The sequence below is a fragment of the Diabrotica virgifera genome, chromosome 8, assembly GCF_917563875.1.
Source record: "Diabrotica virgifera virgifera chromosome 8, PGI_DIABVI_V3a".
Taxonomy (NCBI): Eukaryota; Metazoa; Arthropoda; class Insecta; order Coleoptera; family Chrysomelidae; genus Diabrotica; species Diabrotica virgifera.
In genome coordinates, this window is record NC_065450.1 from 160,557,336 (window position 1) to 160,576,300 (window position 18,965).

Consider the following 18,965-nt stretch of genomic DNA (forward strand, 5'->3'; position numbering starts at 1 on the left):
AAAAATGGTCATAACTTGTTAAATACTCTGTATAGTAATAAAAAGCCAAATATTATATGAACAAGAATTATGAGAGGATATTAATATGGAAAAATATATAGGGTGTCCCATTCAAAAAATTATATATTTGATATACCACGCAGTTACTGATCACCCTGCAGAAATGGACATATTTTCCAAGCGTGGAGAATATCATTGCCTACATTTTTTTTAAATAACTTTTCTCGATATTTTATACCATAATGGAGTTATCGACCGATCCCGTACTAAAAACTCACCCTGTATATTGTTCTTTTGCTGGGACACCATGTGGTTATTGCAGTCGCTTCTAAGCCTGTGTGCAAGTCAAACTCTTGATGGAAGATACCGTTGGAAACAAAAATAGACGAGACGCCACTTGCTCGTAGGTATGTAGGTCTTAAAACGTTTTAGCTACTAAAGTTTTTTAGATAAGGGTTGTGAGCTTTAGTGAAATTGGTTTCTTGGAAAGTAAAAAATTGCACGAACAATCCGATATGAGTTTTTTTTAGTACTACAGACTGGGATAAAAACCATCGCAGTTCCTTGACTTAGTCTTAACATAATGCTAGTATTAATAAGAGCTGATTTGAGAGGACTGAGATGATTCTGAACTTTTTTTTATTTATAGTAAATACAAATGACCTGGCCTCTTGAGACTAATCCAGGTCGTTTTCTGATGGGATTACAGTAGTTGAAACATATGGCCCTAATCTATTACTAATTCTGAAAATTGTAAATTATAAATAATTGTAATAAATAATTCTAATAAACCATTTGAATAAATAATTCTAAACAATTTAATAAACAAAACATAATTTTTAATTTTTTTTTTATTTTAAATTTTATTTATTTTTTTGTTTGTGAAAATAATTTTTATAATGCTTCCAGTTCTCATTCTCAGATGAGAAATGCCAGCACTATTAATCTAAAAATAGTCAGAAATAATTGTAAGTGTAGATCTATTTGACTTGTATTTATAATATTCCCAATGGTATTTCGGTAAGCCTCAGACCCTTAGCCGAAAATATCCATTGAGTTTTAAAATTTGAAGTTTTTAACTAATTTTTTATTTTTGTATTACGAGGAAATTTTTTATCTTTTTTATTTTTGATTTATTTTATTTTATTTTATTTTATATTTGAACTCTCAGAATTATACTCATGCTCAGTAGGATCAGAGGAAATCATTGGTCTGGGTATATTTTCGGATTCTTCTGGATCAATATCGAAGGCTTTTTCAGTTATTTGGTGAGACGGGTTAGCCTATTTTTGGTAGATCCCTAAATAAAAATGTTTGAACGTGCAAGATAACTTTAAATAACTGAGATATTCAACAAACATTGCATAATATTTGTACAAACTATCTGTCATAAATTATTATCGTAGTTTGAAAATATTTCTTACAGATATAAATAACAGTGTTTCCCAGTTTAATCTGTCATTTTTGCAAACGCTATATTAATATTAATTTCGTAGAAGGTCTTTTAGTTCATTAGAAATGTAGTCGGTTTGTTTTCAATTAAAAGCAGGGCTGCTTCTTTGAAATAAGGGGTGTTTGTCAGAGCTTTCGGCTAAATTGAATCCGAACAACGTACCGTTTTCTTCTATTCAAAGACGGCTTACATTCATTTTCTTTTAATTATATTATGTTCTTCTTCACTTTCTGCTTGCTTGAGTAATTAATTTCATTTCAATGTTATTCGCACAAAATTATATTATTTAGAGATTATTTAGAGAATTATTCGCCGGCGTGCCACGGGCTTTTCGGTATTTTTCTTTGTCTTCGATAGGCGTTGCGAACCCTTGGCTTAAGTTCTGATTAACTATGGAAAGTCCTTATCTGCGTATTTCTTTCCACCATCACTAGCTGTAGTTAAATTATATTGAGCTTACCCTCAAATTAAATAAAAAAAAAATTATCTGATTAGATTGTGCTGAGATAAAGTTTAATACAAGTTTCATTTAGAAAAAAAATAATTTTCACTCAAAAACTGTACTGAGTTTGTTACAACGTACATTTAACGCTAAAATAATAATGCTCGTAATAATAGCAATACTACTCCTGACCACCTAGACTAGATGCTAAAAACTGCAGAAACCTTCTCTAAAATATTAGTTTGCAATTCGGCCTAGTTACAGCCCGTAGGGTTGGACATGCAAAGTGGTAGGTACATGGAAAAAACGATTTGTATAAAACATCTCCGAGTAAAGCAAGCGCGGAAATCTGACCATAAGCAAATGAAAACTGAGATTACTGCTGAGATTATACGAACGGTAAAACAGCTACTAAACACATACGCACGTTCCCCGCTTAGCAGTTTATTTGGTATTATTAAGTGGATTAAAAAGGATAAGCAAAATCTGACATCTACTTTAGATTGCGCGATTTGCACAGTAAATGACTCAACAGCGCTAAACTAAGGGAACAAAAAATACGCGTAAACCACAATGTGTAGAGAGAAAATGCGCGCCCGGATTGGTAAACTTCTACATGGGAACATGGGTGACACCCCAACGAAGTTAGCCTAGAATATGTCGAAAATACAGCGTTGAACTATTACTTGGAATCAGGAAAGATGTTCCTTGAAACCGAAGGTTATAGTCGGAGAGATAGAAGCGGATTTTGTGCGTGATAAGTAATATGGAAAAACTATACGGGGATATGTTGAGTTAGTTATGTACATGACTTTCACCAACGGCCGGAAACCATAGTGGGGGCCGAGGGTAGTTATAAGGGGTCATAATCTCGGTTTTTATTATTTTTTTTGTGACGCTCATGATCGAGATAGTGCACCAAAATTTGGGAATAAATAGGTCATGACGTAACTAAGTAAAATCTCTAGGGGCGGAACGCTGCGTGGCCGACAAAGGAGTGGGGGTAGGGGTGAATATAAAAAATATAAAGGGTTTTTTGCGACGTTCGTGACTGAGATTGTAATTTCTTGTGTGTTTTATTTATATTTTATGCCGAGAGAGAAACGTGAAAGTGTGACTTTTCTTATTAATTTATTTGACAACTTCTTAAAACAATATACTAATCGTAAAACTAAACTATATATGATTTCCCACAACAACGTATCATATCTAGTGTATATATTAGATTCTAGTGTCCCAACATTCTCCGGACCCAGGAATCAGGCGGCAGTGAATCTATGTGGAGTCTTCAATGTTCTTCCATACCTTGACTTTTTATCCTTTTCTGACTTATCTTGTTCTGTTGATTCTTCTTTGTCTTTTCTTAAATTTTCTTGAATATCATTGATAGGTAGTTCAACTCTATATAGTCGTAGACATGGACGAACCAATACACCATTTTTTGTCTTTACTTTTGCGACCCTTTGGATGCCATCTTGCCCAGAATATACTTCAATGATTTTGCCCATGGGCCAGTTTATTCTTTTGACGTTGTCGGAACCAACCATTACTACATCACCAACCTTCACTGAATCTCCTCTTCTTTGACCATAATTTACTAGTTCCGCAAGGTATTCTTTCCTAAATCTGTCGCGTAACATTTGCCTTAAATTTTGAATATGACGAAACCTACCTTTAAAAAATTCTGAATCCACGATGTCTAAATCAACAACCTCATCGGAATTACCCTGTAATGGCTTTAAAAAACTTGATGGGGTTAAAACCTCAAACTCATCGACTTCAGAAACATAGGTAAGTGGTCTTTGATTTATCACCGACTCTATGTCGCATAACACTGTGTACAGCTCTACATAATGCAACGATGCTTTCCCCAGTTGTCGGCGCAAAAGTTCTTTTACTACTCTTACTAACCTCTCCCACCACCCGCCCCACCAAGAAGCGGAGGGTGGATTAAAAATCCATTTTATTCGTCTTGTACCTGAAAATTGCTCTATTTCTACCCAATTTAACTTTCCAAAAATATTGTCACTCCCATGAAAATTTGTCCCATTGTCCGAATATATGCTTTTAGGCCTCCCCCTTCTACTAATAAAGCGACGAAGAGCGTATAAAAATGCTTCAGTAGAGAGAGATTTCACCAGTTCCAAATGAAGCGCTCTGTATACTGCACACGTAAATAAAACTATCCACGTTTTTTCACCTCCCTTTAAATATAAGGGCCCTGCTAAATCTATACCTACAATCTCAAAAACCCCAGCATCGTTTATTCTATTAGCAGGTAAAGGAGCAAAAGGTGTTTCAATTTGTTTACCGTTTAACTTTTTACATGTAACGCATGAGTAAATTACAGAGTTTATAGTTTTCCTGGCTTTTATTAACCAAAAATTTTCTCTGATTATTCCTAAAAGTATTTTCGGACCAGCATGACAACTTTTTTCATGTTCTTCAACTAAAAGTTTTCTTACTATTGTATTTTTGCTTGGAAGAATTATTGGGTACTTAAATTCTTGTGAAAAATCGCCATATGCAAGTCTGGTTTTTAACCTTAAAATTCCATTTTTGTCTTCAAATATTTCGAACTTCCTCAATCCCTTTATATTTTCTGTTAAATTTTGAGTTTGTGCAAATTTTATTATGCATGTTTCAGCTCTTTCTAGTTCTTGAGCATTTAAGTAATCAAATTTGTTGCTTGTCTTAGCTTCTACACATGTTCTTCTTCTTTTGTTCCTAACATTGTGGTAAAATCTAAGAATCCATCCTACTAATCTCCGTACTTTTGAAAACTTTCCAAAATAATTTAACTTTTGACAAAATTCTTCCGAATTTTCTGCTAGATTAGTATTAACTAATTTCATACATTCTTTCATTGCTTCTTCTTCTGTAGCGCTTACTTCTCCTTTTGGCCACATATTTTCTGGTTCTTTGAGCCATTGAGGGCCCTTCCACCATTGTTTTTCCAAAAGTTGTTTCCCGCTACATCCTCGTGATAAAACGTCTGCAATATTCATATCACCTGGCACGTGGCGCCACTGATCTACTGCAGAATATTTTTTAATCTCTTTTACCCGGTTTCCTACAAAAGTATTCCAAAGACCCTTTGTTTTAATCCAGGTTAAGACAACCATCGAATCACTCCAGTAGTACGTTTTAAGCTCTGTAAAGTCTGTTACTTCTTTAACAGTTTCTAATAACCTAACACCTATCACAGCAGCCATTAATTCTAACCTAGGGAGAGTAATCGTTTTAACTGGACTTAAACGCGATTTTGCTAACAAAAGTTTGATTGAAATTGAATTTTGAAATTCTAGCCTAATAAAAACGCAAGCGGCATAAGCGTATTTACTAGCGTCAACGAAAACGTGAAGAGTTTTATTTATTATTAGGTTCTCTTCTTCTGGATATGCTAAATATCTATGTATGTTACAAAAATTGAGACATTTAACACTTTTTAACCAAATTTCGAAACGTTTATTGATATCGTCAGGTAATTTTTGATCCCAAGTCAATTTCAAGCTCCAAGTCTCTTGTAATAAGATTTTCGGTATTAACGTAAATGGAGCAGTGAAACCAATAGGATCAAAAACTCTCTGCGTTGCAGATAAAATGCCTCTTTTTGTTCTAGGAATCTCGTCAAGACTGTCTAATTTTTTTATATCACACGCTAAAATGTCAGTTTGGTAATTCCACTGTATACCCAAAATAGAGATAACCTTATTTTCTAATTTTTCATTGACGCTAGAAACATAGGTAACGTTATTTTCATTAAAAGTCCACCCCCTAAGATCAAATTTTGCATTCTTTAGAATTTCTGTTGACTCATCAATAAATTTTTTAAGTTCTGTTTCATTCCTAACGCTAAAAACACAATTGTCTACGTAAAATGCGTTAAGAAGTTGATTAGCTGTTTCTGTGTATGTTTTTTCCTTTTCTAAATGCAAATTAACTGTTGCTGCTAAAAGAAACGGACTTGGTTTTAGCCCAAAAACTACTCTACAATGTCTAAATATTTTTATTTCTCTTTTTTCATAGTTTTTCCACCACAAAAATCGTAAAAAATCCCTATCTTTCTCTGAAAAGCTTATCTGCAAAAATGCCTTCGCTATGTCTGACGTTACCCCAATTTTATGTAACCTGAACTTTAAAATTAAAGGTATTATTAGCTCAATTAGATTTGGACCCTTTTCAAGTAAATCATTAAGAGAATTACCGTTACCATCTTTAGCTGATGCATCAAACACTGGTCGGATCTTCGTAGTTAAACTGGACTCTTTGACAACTGCGTGATGTGCCAAGTAGTGCGTATTCTTTTCCAACGGCTCTTCTTCTACTTCTTCAATGATTCCTGTATTTTCCCAATCTTGAAATATATTGTCATACTCTGTAAGCTTGTTCAGAGAAATTAACCGTTTTGTGGTAGAAAAAAGTCGCTTTTCAGCTAAATTAAAATTAGAGGTTATAGCCGGATAAACTTCTGCCCATGGTAAACAAATTTCATATCTATTTTCACTATTTACCACAGTGCTTTCTTTAAATTTTTCTAATGTGCGAATGTCTAACTCTTCTCGACATTTCGTCTCTGCTGGATCTTTTATACCCAGAACGTCTAAACTCCATAAAGTACTCAATGAGTCAGTAAAATAAGTTGAAACAAAGGTGTTTATTTTATTATTACTTTTTTGTGTCCCCATAACGGTCCAACCAAACTTGGTTTCCAAAGCTACTAAAGAATCATTTACATTTACCAAGTTTCCCGTTATGATTTGACCAAACATGTCTGCCCCTATTAGTAAATTAACCTCTAATTCTTTAGAAGCAGAATCATTTATATAAATATTTTTATCTTTTAATAAATCTAGCACCTTTTGGTCAATTAGTTTTGGAACGTAATTGCAAATTTTAGATTGTTCCAGTAAAGATAACCCGATGCTGAATGAATTTTCTAAATTTTCTATACCTGCCTTAAACAAACGATGAATCTTTGGAGTTCCCTGCAACCCACCAAAAACACCTTGAACTATATTTTCTTGTCCAATTTTAGTTAACCCTAAATCTTCCGCGCATTTTGTAGTTATATAGGAACGTTGCGAACCCGAATCTAGCAGTGCCCTTACTGTCATTGACCTTTTATTATCAGAAATAACCTTAACATTGATCGTTTGCAGTAAAGTTTCAGAAGCGACAGTTGTTAATGTATTTTCTAAAGATTCTGATTTTTGTAAATCTCTATTTTTGTTTTCTTTTTCATGCAAATCAGGACACATTAATGTAAAATGCTTGCGAGCGCATTTTATACATTTGACAGTTGTTTTGCATGTCCGAAAATTGTGAAACTGCTTTAAACATGAAAAACAACTCCGTTTTTTACTTATAATGGATTTTTTCTGCGCTAAAGTCATTTTCTGAGCTTTAATGCAGTCCTGACTGGCATGTGTATTGCTTTCGCAAAAAATACAAGAAAACTTTTGCTTACCCTTGGTTTTTAAATTCTTTGTATGTAAGGTTTCTACAGTATACTTATCGTCAATACTTTTTGGAACTGTGAAACTAGACTGAGCAAGTTTTACACGCTCTTCGGCCTCCACTTCTGTTTTCAGGAACTCTAGTAGACCCTGCAACTCATTATTAAATTTTAAATTATTAGAAGCCCTATTTCTTTCCCAAATTTTAAGCAATTCATAAGGTAGCGCGGATTCAACAAGTGGCAAAAGCATCGCTGCATACTTGTCGCTAGTAACACCTAGTGTTCCCAAAGCTCTAAGCTGAGTCTCCAACCTATCATACAAAGTAGATAAAGCCATACCTGGGTCCTCCTTTGAGGTTTGTTGATTTAGAATTAAATTTAATAACTCCCTAACGTATACCTCAATTAAAATTTCGTCCCTTGCGAATCTATTTTTCAGTTGGTCAATGGCTATTTTATAATTTTCAGCGGAAGGTGGGAAGCTTTCGACAAGGCTTTTGGCTGGCGTGCCATCTTCTGTTGATTGGATCAGGTATTGGAACTTGTCTTCATTTGGAAGGTCTGCGTCTTCATCGATTTTTCTAAACTGGCCCCAAAAATTTATCCAATTTTTGACATTTCCATCATATTTCTTTATTTCAAGTTTTGGCAGATGTAAATTTTTGACAGGTTTTTCATTTTTTGTACCTTTATTTTCTTGATTTTTCAAAGTTTTTAAATTTTTGATCAAGTATTCACATTCTATTCTAAATTTTCCTACCTCGTCACGAAAGTTCTCTTCATCATTTAATTCCTTGCTAATAGTTTCCGTGCTGGTTTCTTCTGCAAATAGAATGTCTTTTATGCTGTTGTCTAGAAGAAATACTCGCTCTGCTTTATCATCAACTTGTTGCAGGAGTCTTTGTATTGTCTTCTCGTCACTGGGATTCACCTCTTCAATATCTCTAAAAACTTTTTTCAGGGATCCTTTTATTGTTTCCCTCTCTAGCTTTAGGTTCTGCATGTTTTTCAATTAACCAGGGATGCCAATAATGTAATTTCTTGTGTGTTTTATTTATATTTTATGCCGAGAGAGAAACGTGAAAGTGTGACTTTTCTTATTAATTTATTTGACAACTTCTTAAAACAATATACTAATCGTAAAACTAAACTATATATGGTTTCCCACAACAACGTATCATATCTAGTGTATATATTAGATTCTAGTGTCCCAACAGAGATAGTGGACCAAAATTTGGGAATAAGAAGACCATGACATTGCTAAGTAAAATCCCCAGAGCTGGAAACCAGAGTGAGGGCCGAGGGTAGTTATAAGGGGTCAAAGTATCGGTTTTTATTATTTTTTTTTATGACGCTCATGATCGAGATAGTGCACCAAAATTTGGGAATAAGTAGGTCATGACGTAACTAAGTAAAATCTCCAGGGGTGGCACGCTGCGTGGCCGACAAAGGGGTGGGGCAGGGGTGCATACAAAAAATATAAGGGGTTTTTTGCGACGTTCGTGATTGAGAGAGTGCATCAAAATTTGGAAATAAGTAGACCATGACATACCTAAGTAAAATCCTCAGAGCTGGAAACCAGAGGTGGGGGACGAGGGTAGTTATAAGGGGTCAAAGTCCCTCAAAGTGTTGATGTTTTCTTCTTGTGCAGCTATTGTAGGAGCGTATACCTGGACAAGGTGTAAAGTATTGGTGGATATCCTCATTTTGAGGGGATATTATTCTATCATCAATAGTATTATATCCAATTACGCAGTCGTTAAGTTTAGAGGGTACAATTATTGCGACTCCATTTTTAATTTTGTTATCTGGGCCTGAAAAAATAGACGACGTAGCCAGCAGTTGTTTTAAAATGTCTTTTTCCTCTCCAGTGAGTTTCTGAGAGTCCCAGTACCGAAAAATTGTGGTCTACCATTTCTTTTTCAAATATGTGTAACTTTCCAAGGATTTTGGATCAGTCCTTGGACGTTCCATGTACCAATTCGCTGACATTTCTTAAATTAAATGAAAATTGGGATTCAGTCTCACAATTTCTGCCAGGTGCCTGGTCCCTCACACCTTGGCGGCCGGTAGCAAATTTCACACCATCCGACCCGGAACCAAGATGGCGCCGAGTGTGAGTCGGGTCGCTACATATTCCATCTTCACTTACTGAAATTGTCATCGTTATGGGAAGAAATTCTCTTATGAAAATAGTGCAATGGTTTTCCTTTGCCTTCTGCACTGCTGTATATAGGCGTTTCTGTGGCTTTCATTCTCGTCGCATGGTCAGTTTTGTAACAGCCAGCTGCCACTGTCCAACCTATCACCATGTCTGGCTACCCTCACTTAGTTTAGCCTGCAGACCAATGCTGTTGCCCGGGATGGGGCACGTGGAGCCATAAGTGAGAGTTGAGTGCCTTATGAGGCCCAGTTATCAAAAACAATCTCCCGTCGATGACGTTTGATGTGGTCGTTTCAATAAAAGGTGCTACCTCATTAACACACTCTTACACCCCGACACACAAACATAACACACTCTCACCTAACCAAAAAAATAATGTGTGTATTAAATATAACGAAATGGCCGTTAAGTATAGAAATCTGGAAATTCACATTCGTAGACAATGGAGAATGGAAAGTCTCCAAACAAGACCTTTGTTTTTACTACTGCTGGAGTTATTTCGAAGAACCTGCTAGAAAGCATATAAATCTGTTTCTCAATGAACATCTTCATATAATGACGAAAACTGTGCTGGTCTCGACGTTCAGATATCTACGATAATTTTTGGTAGATACTCTGGTGTATCAAGTCTTCTAGAGCTCGATAGTATGGAAAGAGTTAAACCAGATCTGAAACTTTGTGATACCTTTTGATACAGTGGGTATCTATTATGAGAGAATAGGTATCTCCTTAGAGAGAGTGAAAGCCGCATGGCTAAATTTCGGTAATACTAATAATAAAAATAATCTGGATTGCAAATACAACGAAAAGATCCCCAAACACAGTTATTTTGCAATAAAAGTCAAAAGTCATGTCATATAATAATAATGAGAATTGAAATGGCAAAGTATCCACATGATACCTATTATTCCCTATTTTACTGGTGTTATTTCAAAGAACCTCCTAGAGCATAACATAACTATTTATGGACGGGCAGTATGAGGCCCGGTTTACATATCAATAAAATATCAGGAAAATCCAAATGATGGTGGTATAAAAAAAATAACAACAATGACAGGTCATTGTTAATGTTTCATGGTAATGTTGCAATCTTCGAATTATTGACAACGAGAATAACCAATATTGGCATTGTAAAGCTTAACAGTTACCAACACTTAATAAGATAGGTTTTGATATATGGAGCTGAAACATGGACTTTATCACAAAATGACGAGAGATTACAATATGGTAAGCATTGAGAGGAAAATACTTCAAAATATTTTTGGGCAGTATATACACACGACTCAGTATAACTAGTCGAAAACTGAAAAATTTAAAAAGACTAAGTTTTCAATCTAATAGCACATAAAATAACATTCAAATATTATTCTACATCTCACCAGATTGAAAACAATGGGAACCTTCTCTGGTTACACCTCCGAGGCTTCTAAAATTTGCAAGCCATAACAGATTCTGCGACTAAAAAAAGGGAATTTTACAATTTATAATTCACGTCTTACTTGCTCAGCGCGGTAAAGTTCCAACGAGAATGGTTCCCTTCGTACTCCACTCAGAGTAAAAATGTAAATCAAAACTGAATAACCCTTCTCATCTTCGTTGCAACACGAAACTACAGCCGCATTATATTCTAGTTCAATCAAAGGATGCAGCAAGCACTTCTACCGGTTTCGAAACTTATTAGTCTCTCATCAGGAGGCACATATGCTGCTCTCTCTGACCCAACCATGACAAACCCCGACGTGCAGTTGCGGATTGCAACGAACGAAATGGTAGGGATGCCCTAGCGGCAACTGCTAGCAAAAGACTAAGTTTTCAATCTAATAGCACATAAAATAACTTTAAAAATATTACTCTACCTACATTCCACCAGATTGAAAACAATGGGAACCTTCTCTGGTTACAACTCCGAGGCTTCTAAAATTTGCAAGCCATAACGGATGCTGAGACTAAAGAAGATGAGAGAATTTTACAATTTGTAATTCACGTCCCATCTGGTCAAATTGAAAATGGTTATTAATTTTTGATGAAAAATTTAACTGTAAAAATTTTGGTTTTTCGACAATTACTCAAAATTTCTACCTACAAATTGTGCCAATAATAGCTGTAACGCTATAAACGTCACATATTTGCTATTTTATATTCAAATCTTCTGTATTTGTTTTAACCTGTTTTCCCGTTAAAAACTTGTTTGGCGCGTTCATTCGTTATTTTCTATAGGCATATCTCCGTATAAAACATCCAGTCACTCTGTCATAAATGGAAACATTATTTTTCCATCGTTCTATGGTTCACGTCAATGTCATCGCACTAGCGTTTCTGTCAATATCAAGCCACCACCACAAAATTACTAACTACACAGAAGCGAAACTCAGGCAGAAAAGGGTAACATAATTTTCATGCGCATTCGCTACGTAACTGGTGCAACCTCACTTTTGCGAGTGACAGTGACAGTTGCTTATAGTTAAATTTTGTTAAATTTTATATTTATATATCTTTTATTGTATATTTTATTTATATTTTGTAGTTAAATTTGGACCGCGTTATGTAATAGCGGATTAAGCGCCAAAATGTAGTTTTGAGATAGGTAAATCGGTTTAAAGATTTTAAATTTGTTTTTGGTATTATTTCTAAAATATAGTACTGACATGTTTCATATTTAATATAATAATGCAAATGTAAATTAGACCTTTACATGTGTTTAAAATTTTTTAAAAATAATTTATATTTTAAAAGTTATTCGATCAAATGTCGCTTAATTCGTTAATGATTTTTTAAGATATGCATGAGTTAAGATCCGAATACCGGATTAAGAGGCATATTTGGCGCTTAATCTGATGTTTCCTGGCAAAGGATGTCTTTTAATTTGATATCTTAAACGTTAGTAAATATGTTGTGTTCTGTAATAAAGAATCAACCGACTATTCATGGTGCTTGATTCGTTATTACACTTAAAAAGATGCGGATTTTTGTTTATGACAATGGATTATGTACCATTATTGGCGTTTAGTACCATTGTTTAAATTTTTATATTTCTTATTTAAAATAACTACTTGTCAAAAATATCATATCTTTTGGAATGGTCTATTCTTTAGAACATTAAGTAGTATTTTATGTTCTAAAATATATTGTATATAAGTGGTGCTCAAGGTCAAATATTTCAGTCCCAACAAAATCAATGGAAACCGCAGTCAGATTCGCTTCTGTTTAGTTAGTAATTCTGTGCCCCCACTAACTAACTCGTGTCAAGTCAATCCCTTTTTCTTCAAAGTAAATGCACTGAACTTTTTCTGTTAATTTTTGGAAACTGTTTAAGGCTAGGTCTGGCCTGGTAGCCTCTTTTTCCAAAAGACATTCTTAACTGGGGTAAGTGTTTCAATATTAGTGTACGATTTTTTCTTCCTATCTAACCTCACATTTTATACTTTTATTTTTCACGGCACGTGGTCGATATCTTTATATTATCTTTAGTTATATGTATGTAGAAATCTACAAATATTAGATACTTAAATTATTACTATTAATTTTATTTGACCTCCTTTTCTGCTATTTTTCGATTATTTATTGAAGACTGGCAAGGCCTTTTGGTTTCTAATTTCTTGGTATCTCATATACTATATTTATATAGTCTAGCTTTTTTGGACAAATAAACCAAAACTACCGAGAACCTTTCACCTTTCGGGAGGACTCCCTGAACCTGGAGCCCCCAATGTCTCCGGCGATGACCACCATAGTATACTGAACATATTATTATAACCAACCAACACCCGTATTGCTGATGGCCAATAACATATACGATCTCAGAGCCAGTTACAGAACCAACCAAAAAGACACCAATAATCTACAGACAAATACCAAGTGCCATCATAAGTATAATCTGATCTGTTAGTTTTCGGCATGGCCTTGTATAATATCTTTGATTTGAAAATACATTACTTTATTATGTCGTTAACCTTCGGATGACCAAGCAGCGGGGGAAATTGTGACCCCAGCGTACTTTTTTCTTTAATAAATTCAAAAGTATTTTCAATTTTTAACTCATTATTTTTTTATTTGACTTTAATATCATTCTAGATATCCTCATATTTTGAAATAAAAAAAATCCCATATATTTTACGAATAAAAAATATATTCTGAAGTTGATGTTTGGTAAAATAGCGTCCATTATGTGTAATTCCAAGTAGTTTTACGCTAATAACGTCGACTTTGCTAAGTAACAAGACACTTACTCAACATACACACTACACACGACACTAATACTCATGTTGTGACTGGCTGAATGACATAATATTTTTTGTTAATTGCCATTTTTGACCTGGGGTCATTTCCCCCCCCCCCCTTGGTCATCCGTGTAACAAAAAAAGGTTGGTCATCGGAAGGTTAATGAAAAATAAACATGATAAGTTAAATTATTGTTTTACTTGCCCTATCTGGATTTTCAGTGTTCATATTTTTGATTAAGACAAGGTGTACTCAAAACTTAAGCAGTATTTCAATTCACTGTGGAAGTTTGTCGCTACACAGCGTTTGTAGGAGGACTTTAGACGCGTCTAATAATGTATACTTAATATCTGAGAAAATTCGAATTTTTAAGTTATAGACCTCATAAGTATGATCAAATCCATTTCCGATGGGAAAACGGATTTTTAAGCTCACCAAATCTTATAACACCTTACTATATCATACTTGACCGACGTGCATTAGAAACTACTTGTATATACCTGTCAAATTCATTTTTAATGATCAAAATTGGTAAAACTGTTTAATAACTAATAGGTCTGGATCCCGCGTATGAAAAAAAAGTTGATCAATAGCAAGCTGAAAATTTGATAATAGTTTAAGGGTGTCTAGTCGGATAAACTTTGATAAATGGGAACACTGGAACAGGGGCAGTTTTAATTGTGGGACAGGTTAAAAATTTGGAACGGTCAGACCACGAAAACGGCACATTTATTTTGTCCGACACAACAGACTTAAACTCTCCGAACAGAGATTAAACTCTCATGCAATAATCAGACTAATATTTATCACCTGTCATAATTTCTGTCATTTGACATATTCTACATGTTCCACTCATAAAAATGCCCATTTGGTGACAAATAGCAGTCTGATTTTTACATGAGAGTTTAATCTCTGTTCGGAGAGTTTAAGTCTGTTCTGTCGGACAAAATACATGTGCCGTTTTCGTGGTCTGACCGTTCCAAATTTTTAACCTGTTTCACAATTAAAACTTCCAGTGTTCCCATATATCAAAGTTTGTCCGACTAGACACCCTTAAGCTATTAACAAATTTTCAGCTTGCTATTAATCAACTTTTTTTTCACACTCGGGGTCCAGATCTATAACTATTAATTAGTAGAACGTTGTAGTAGTAACGAAGTAGTAGGTAGTAATGATTAGAACTAGAAAGTTGCTCTCTTAATTTAATTACTTCCGGTACATACCTATTACCTATTTTACGCAAATGTGAAAAGTAATTTTTTTTAGCGTACAAATTATTATTATACTACATGAGTGTGGCTATAGTTCTGTCGACTGAAAACGTATTATTTTTTATTCGAGATTACTATTAACCCGGCATCCGACAGGTGAGTATTTTTGCCACTAACAGACAGGTGGGGTGTGACCAACCCCAGCAACTAAAAAAGTTAAAGAATCTAAAAAAATATCTAGTTGTCTGTGACGTCTGGAACGTCAACATCTTGAAGCTGGTTCGGATAGTCAATATTTACACTAACATTGTCTATTTCTTCACTTACTTCCAAATCACTCTTGTCAATACATTCGCCACTGTCTGCTTCATCCCATAAGACCTTAAAACGTGCTTATTCTCGTTCGTAATTTATTTTATCTTAAACTCATAAAAAATATGTTAAAATCTATAATAACTATTATTCACTTATTTATACATACTTATTTATAGGAGTAAAACAAAATAAAAGCAATTCTGCAGAAGGTACAAAATACGACAGGTAGGGTGTGACCACTTTAAATCCAAATGTACTTACTAAAACTAAACAGACGACTAAAAACTATGTGTCATCGCATAAATGAGTACAAAATAGAAAGCTATCTAGCCGCTAGTGCCACTATATGCAAAATTTCCTTATGTTTTATGCTCTTCAATATTGTTGGGGTGTACTACACCCCACCTATCGGATGCCGAATAAAACTGTTTTTTTTTTAATGTATAAGCATTATCAATTTCTTTGTAAAACGAAAATGCAGCAGCTGCATAACACTTTGGTTAAATCGGAGATGCAGGAAAGTATATACCTGTTTCGGAGGTCTTTTCCCCTCATCAGTAGTCCCATATCCTCTTCTCTCCGCTTTATCTACGTATCATACTTTGGGCCTTTCCGAATTGCAAAGAAAGAAATGTCACGGATGAACTAGAGCCATCTACAGAAAAACAAAGTAAGTTATCAATCGAAGTAGCACAGAAAACGACAATAAATTGCGTTACCATACCACCCGATTGACAACAGGTGGAATACTTTCTTTGGTTACACCTCCTGAGATTTTCAAAATGGATAAATTAAACAGGATACCGAGGAAATTAAGATGAGATGATTTTAAATAATTCACAACTCATCTGCTCAGCGTGGTAAAAGCTCCAACAAGAGAGATTCCTTAATACTCCTACAAAAGAGTAAATTAATTAAAAATGTATAAACATTTTCAATTTCTTTGATAAACGAAAATTCAGCAGCTGCATAATCCTTTGGTTAAATCGGAGAGTGCAGGAAGAGCCTATACCGGTTGCGGAGGTCTTTTCCCCCTCATCAGTAGTCCCATATCCCCTTCTCTTTGATTTATCCACGTATCATACTACCGGCCTACCGGGGGGGTGACAATCACCCCTACGTGGGGGTGAAAAACTGCGCGTTTAAAATATCTAAGTCAGGGGATGGATTAATTGACTAATTCTAAGCAATCTTAGTTGTATAGAATTTTAACTTAGTTAACACTTGTTGAGTTATTTACGATTGAAAAATGTTTATTTTTCGACAAAACGATCACGTTTTCAGGCGTTTTTCACAAATAACTTAAAAGTAAGTATTTGATCGAAAAAAATATTCTTAGCAAAAATGTAACGTAATATAAAAAAATGAAATAAATTGTGAAATCGTAAATTCTATAAAAAGTTTTCGTTTAAGTCTTCCAGTAAAGTTGTAGCTCATGAAAAATACGTTCTTATTCATGAAGTTCCAAATCAAATATTTCAACGTGAAATAACCAAGAAATGAAGCACTTTTCGGGAAAAACCAATTAAAACTTTTTTAATAAAGCTTTATTTTTATCTTTTAAAAATGTTTCTAGCGTTAAAACTAAGCGAGTTATGCTCAAAATTAAGCTCCTTTTTTTTGGTAAAAAAATCGTGAAAATCTCCTCCTACTTAGTACTCCAGATGAAATTAATCGTTGCTGTTTTACAAACAATTTACTTAACTTATGTATTTTTTACGATTGAAAGGGCCTGAACGAGTCACTAATCACGAGTGTATGTAAAATATGAACAGCCATATTTTAACTAATTTTTCTCTTACAGAAAAACAAAATAAATCTATCATATTTATAAAAGCAAAATCTACCTACTTACTCCTTACTCTTTGAGATATTTAGTATGCCTAACACTTTTTAAGTTATTTTGAAAAATGGGCATTTTCCAATATTTTAGGAGAACTGTTTTTACTATAAAACCATTGTTTTTAAACTAAGCACTCCCAACCGCTAAACCTTACATATCGTATAAATAATACACAATAAAGTAAATGATAAAGCGGTAGTGATTAATTTTATTTAACGGTGCTAAATAGAGAGAGATTTTCACGATTTTTTTTTTACCAAAAAAGAGCCAACTTTATTTTGAGCGTATTTTGCTTAGTTTTAATGCTAGAGACTTACAAAATTAAATATTTTTTTAAACACTTTAAAAAATTTTAATAGGTTTTGCCCGAAAATTGTTTAATTTTTTGGTTATTTCAAGTTGAAAAATTCGATTTGGAATTTGACGAATCAGAACGTATTTTTGATGAGCTACAACTTTACCTGGCTTTATAGATTTTCTAAACATACAATTTTTTAAGAATTTTTTTCGATAAAATTACTCGAAAAGTATCGACTTAGTTTAAAAATTATATAGAACAAAAGAGTTAGTCAGTTGATCCATTTTGGGACTTATTTAAACGTGCTTTTTTTACCCCCGAGGAAGGTTAACTGTAACTGTCACCCCCAGGGAAAAACAACCAACAGTACAAGTTCAACTTTAAAGTATAAGTAGAACCTAAATCTAGATTTTCATGCAATTCGGAGTTGACTTTAAAAATTACACTCCAAAACGGTCATTTACTGGGCTATTGTTGTTTATTGAAGTTATACTTCTTTACCGGCGATATGAGGGTGAATTTTTATATGTTAAAACCTATGATCCCGGCGCATGTGAATTATAGCTTTGTTCTGATTGGATGTTCAAATGACATGTCAAAAATTATTCAATATGGCAGCTGTGGTACAGCTGTAGTTTGATTATTTATGGTTGTTGCGTTTTAAAATTTGTGTGAAAAAAACAACAAACAAAATTATATAATATAGTTATAATTATATATAGTATATAATTATAGTTAATAGTTATACTTCCTTTTTAAATAGTTTTTATATACCTATATTTTTGGACTTTTGGACTATTTTGGACAAGGAAAACTCATTCTAATTTGGTAAGTAGTTTTTATTATAATCATATTGTAATTATACATTTGGATTAGGTTGAAATACAGTAGACCGTCGATTATCCGAACTAATTGGGGGACATAGGTGTTCGGAAAACCGATTTGTTCGGATAATCGAACTACAATATATTGATACATATTTATAGTAATACATATTTATCCACAAGTGAATAAAAGCCATATTTATATACCTACATATTTAATTATAACTTGATAATGACAACTAGCAACTAAACAAAAAAGTGCAGTCTTTGTAACAACATAATTATTTTTGGATACAATGTTGAAGAAAATTGAAGATATTTTAAGCGTCAATTACTAACGCTTGCTCGGTATTCGAGTGTGGGATGCGGGAGTCGATAGTTCGAATAAGCGGTCGTTCGGTTGATCGACGTTCGGATAATCGACGCTCTACTGTACATTTATTTTCTCAAGAATGTGGATTTTAGAGAGAAATCCCAAATTAGGTCCGATTTTTATTTTTAAATTATGATTTTTTGGCGTAGATTTATTTATCTAGTAGGTATGTAATGCTTTGATTTACATACTTAATTTGATTACCAACAAAAGTTCTACCAATCTTCATCTAATATATTGTTTTCTTACTGTTTTGTTATATTTCAATATTTTCTTCCACAAAATTAAAACTATATAATTTAATTATATTCAAAACAACTGTTAAACAGTAAAACGTTCAGTTACCCTATCTTTCCACAAGAC

The 18,965-nt window shown here is 33.8% G+C and overlaps 1 protein-coding gene across 1 annotated transcript; it reads right to left on the reverse strand.

Moving 5' to 3' along the window:
* Positions 1-1,148: 1,148 nt before the first annotated feature.
* On the reverse strand, positions 1,149-8,359 carry LOC126890303 (uncharacterized). The gene is made up of 2 exons (XM_050659161.1): positions 4,787-8,359; positions 1,149-1,283 (listed from the first exon to the last, which is right to left on the reverse strand). Exons 1-2 carry the CDS (start codon positions 8,357-8,359, stop codon positions 1,149-1,151), a joined length of 3,708 nt encoding a protein of 1,235 aa, XP_050515118.1.
* Between the last annotated feature and the right edge of the window lie 10,606 nt (positions 8,360-18,965).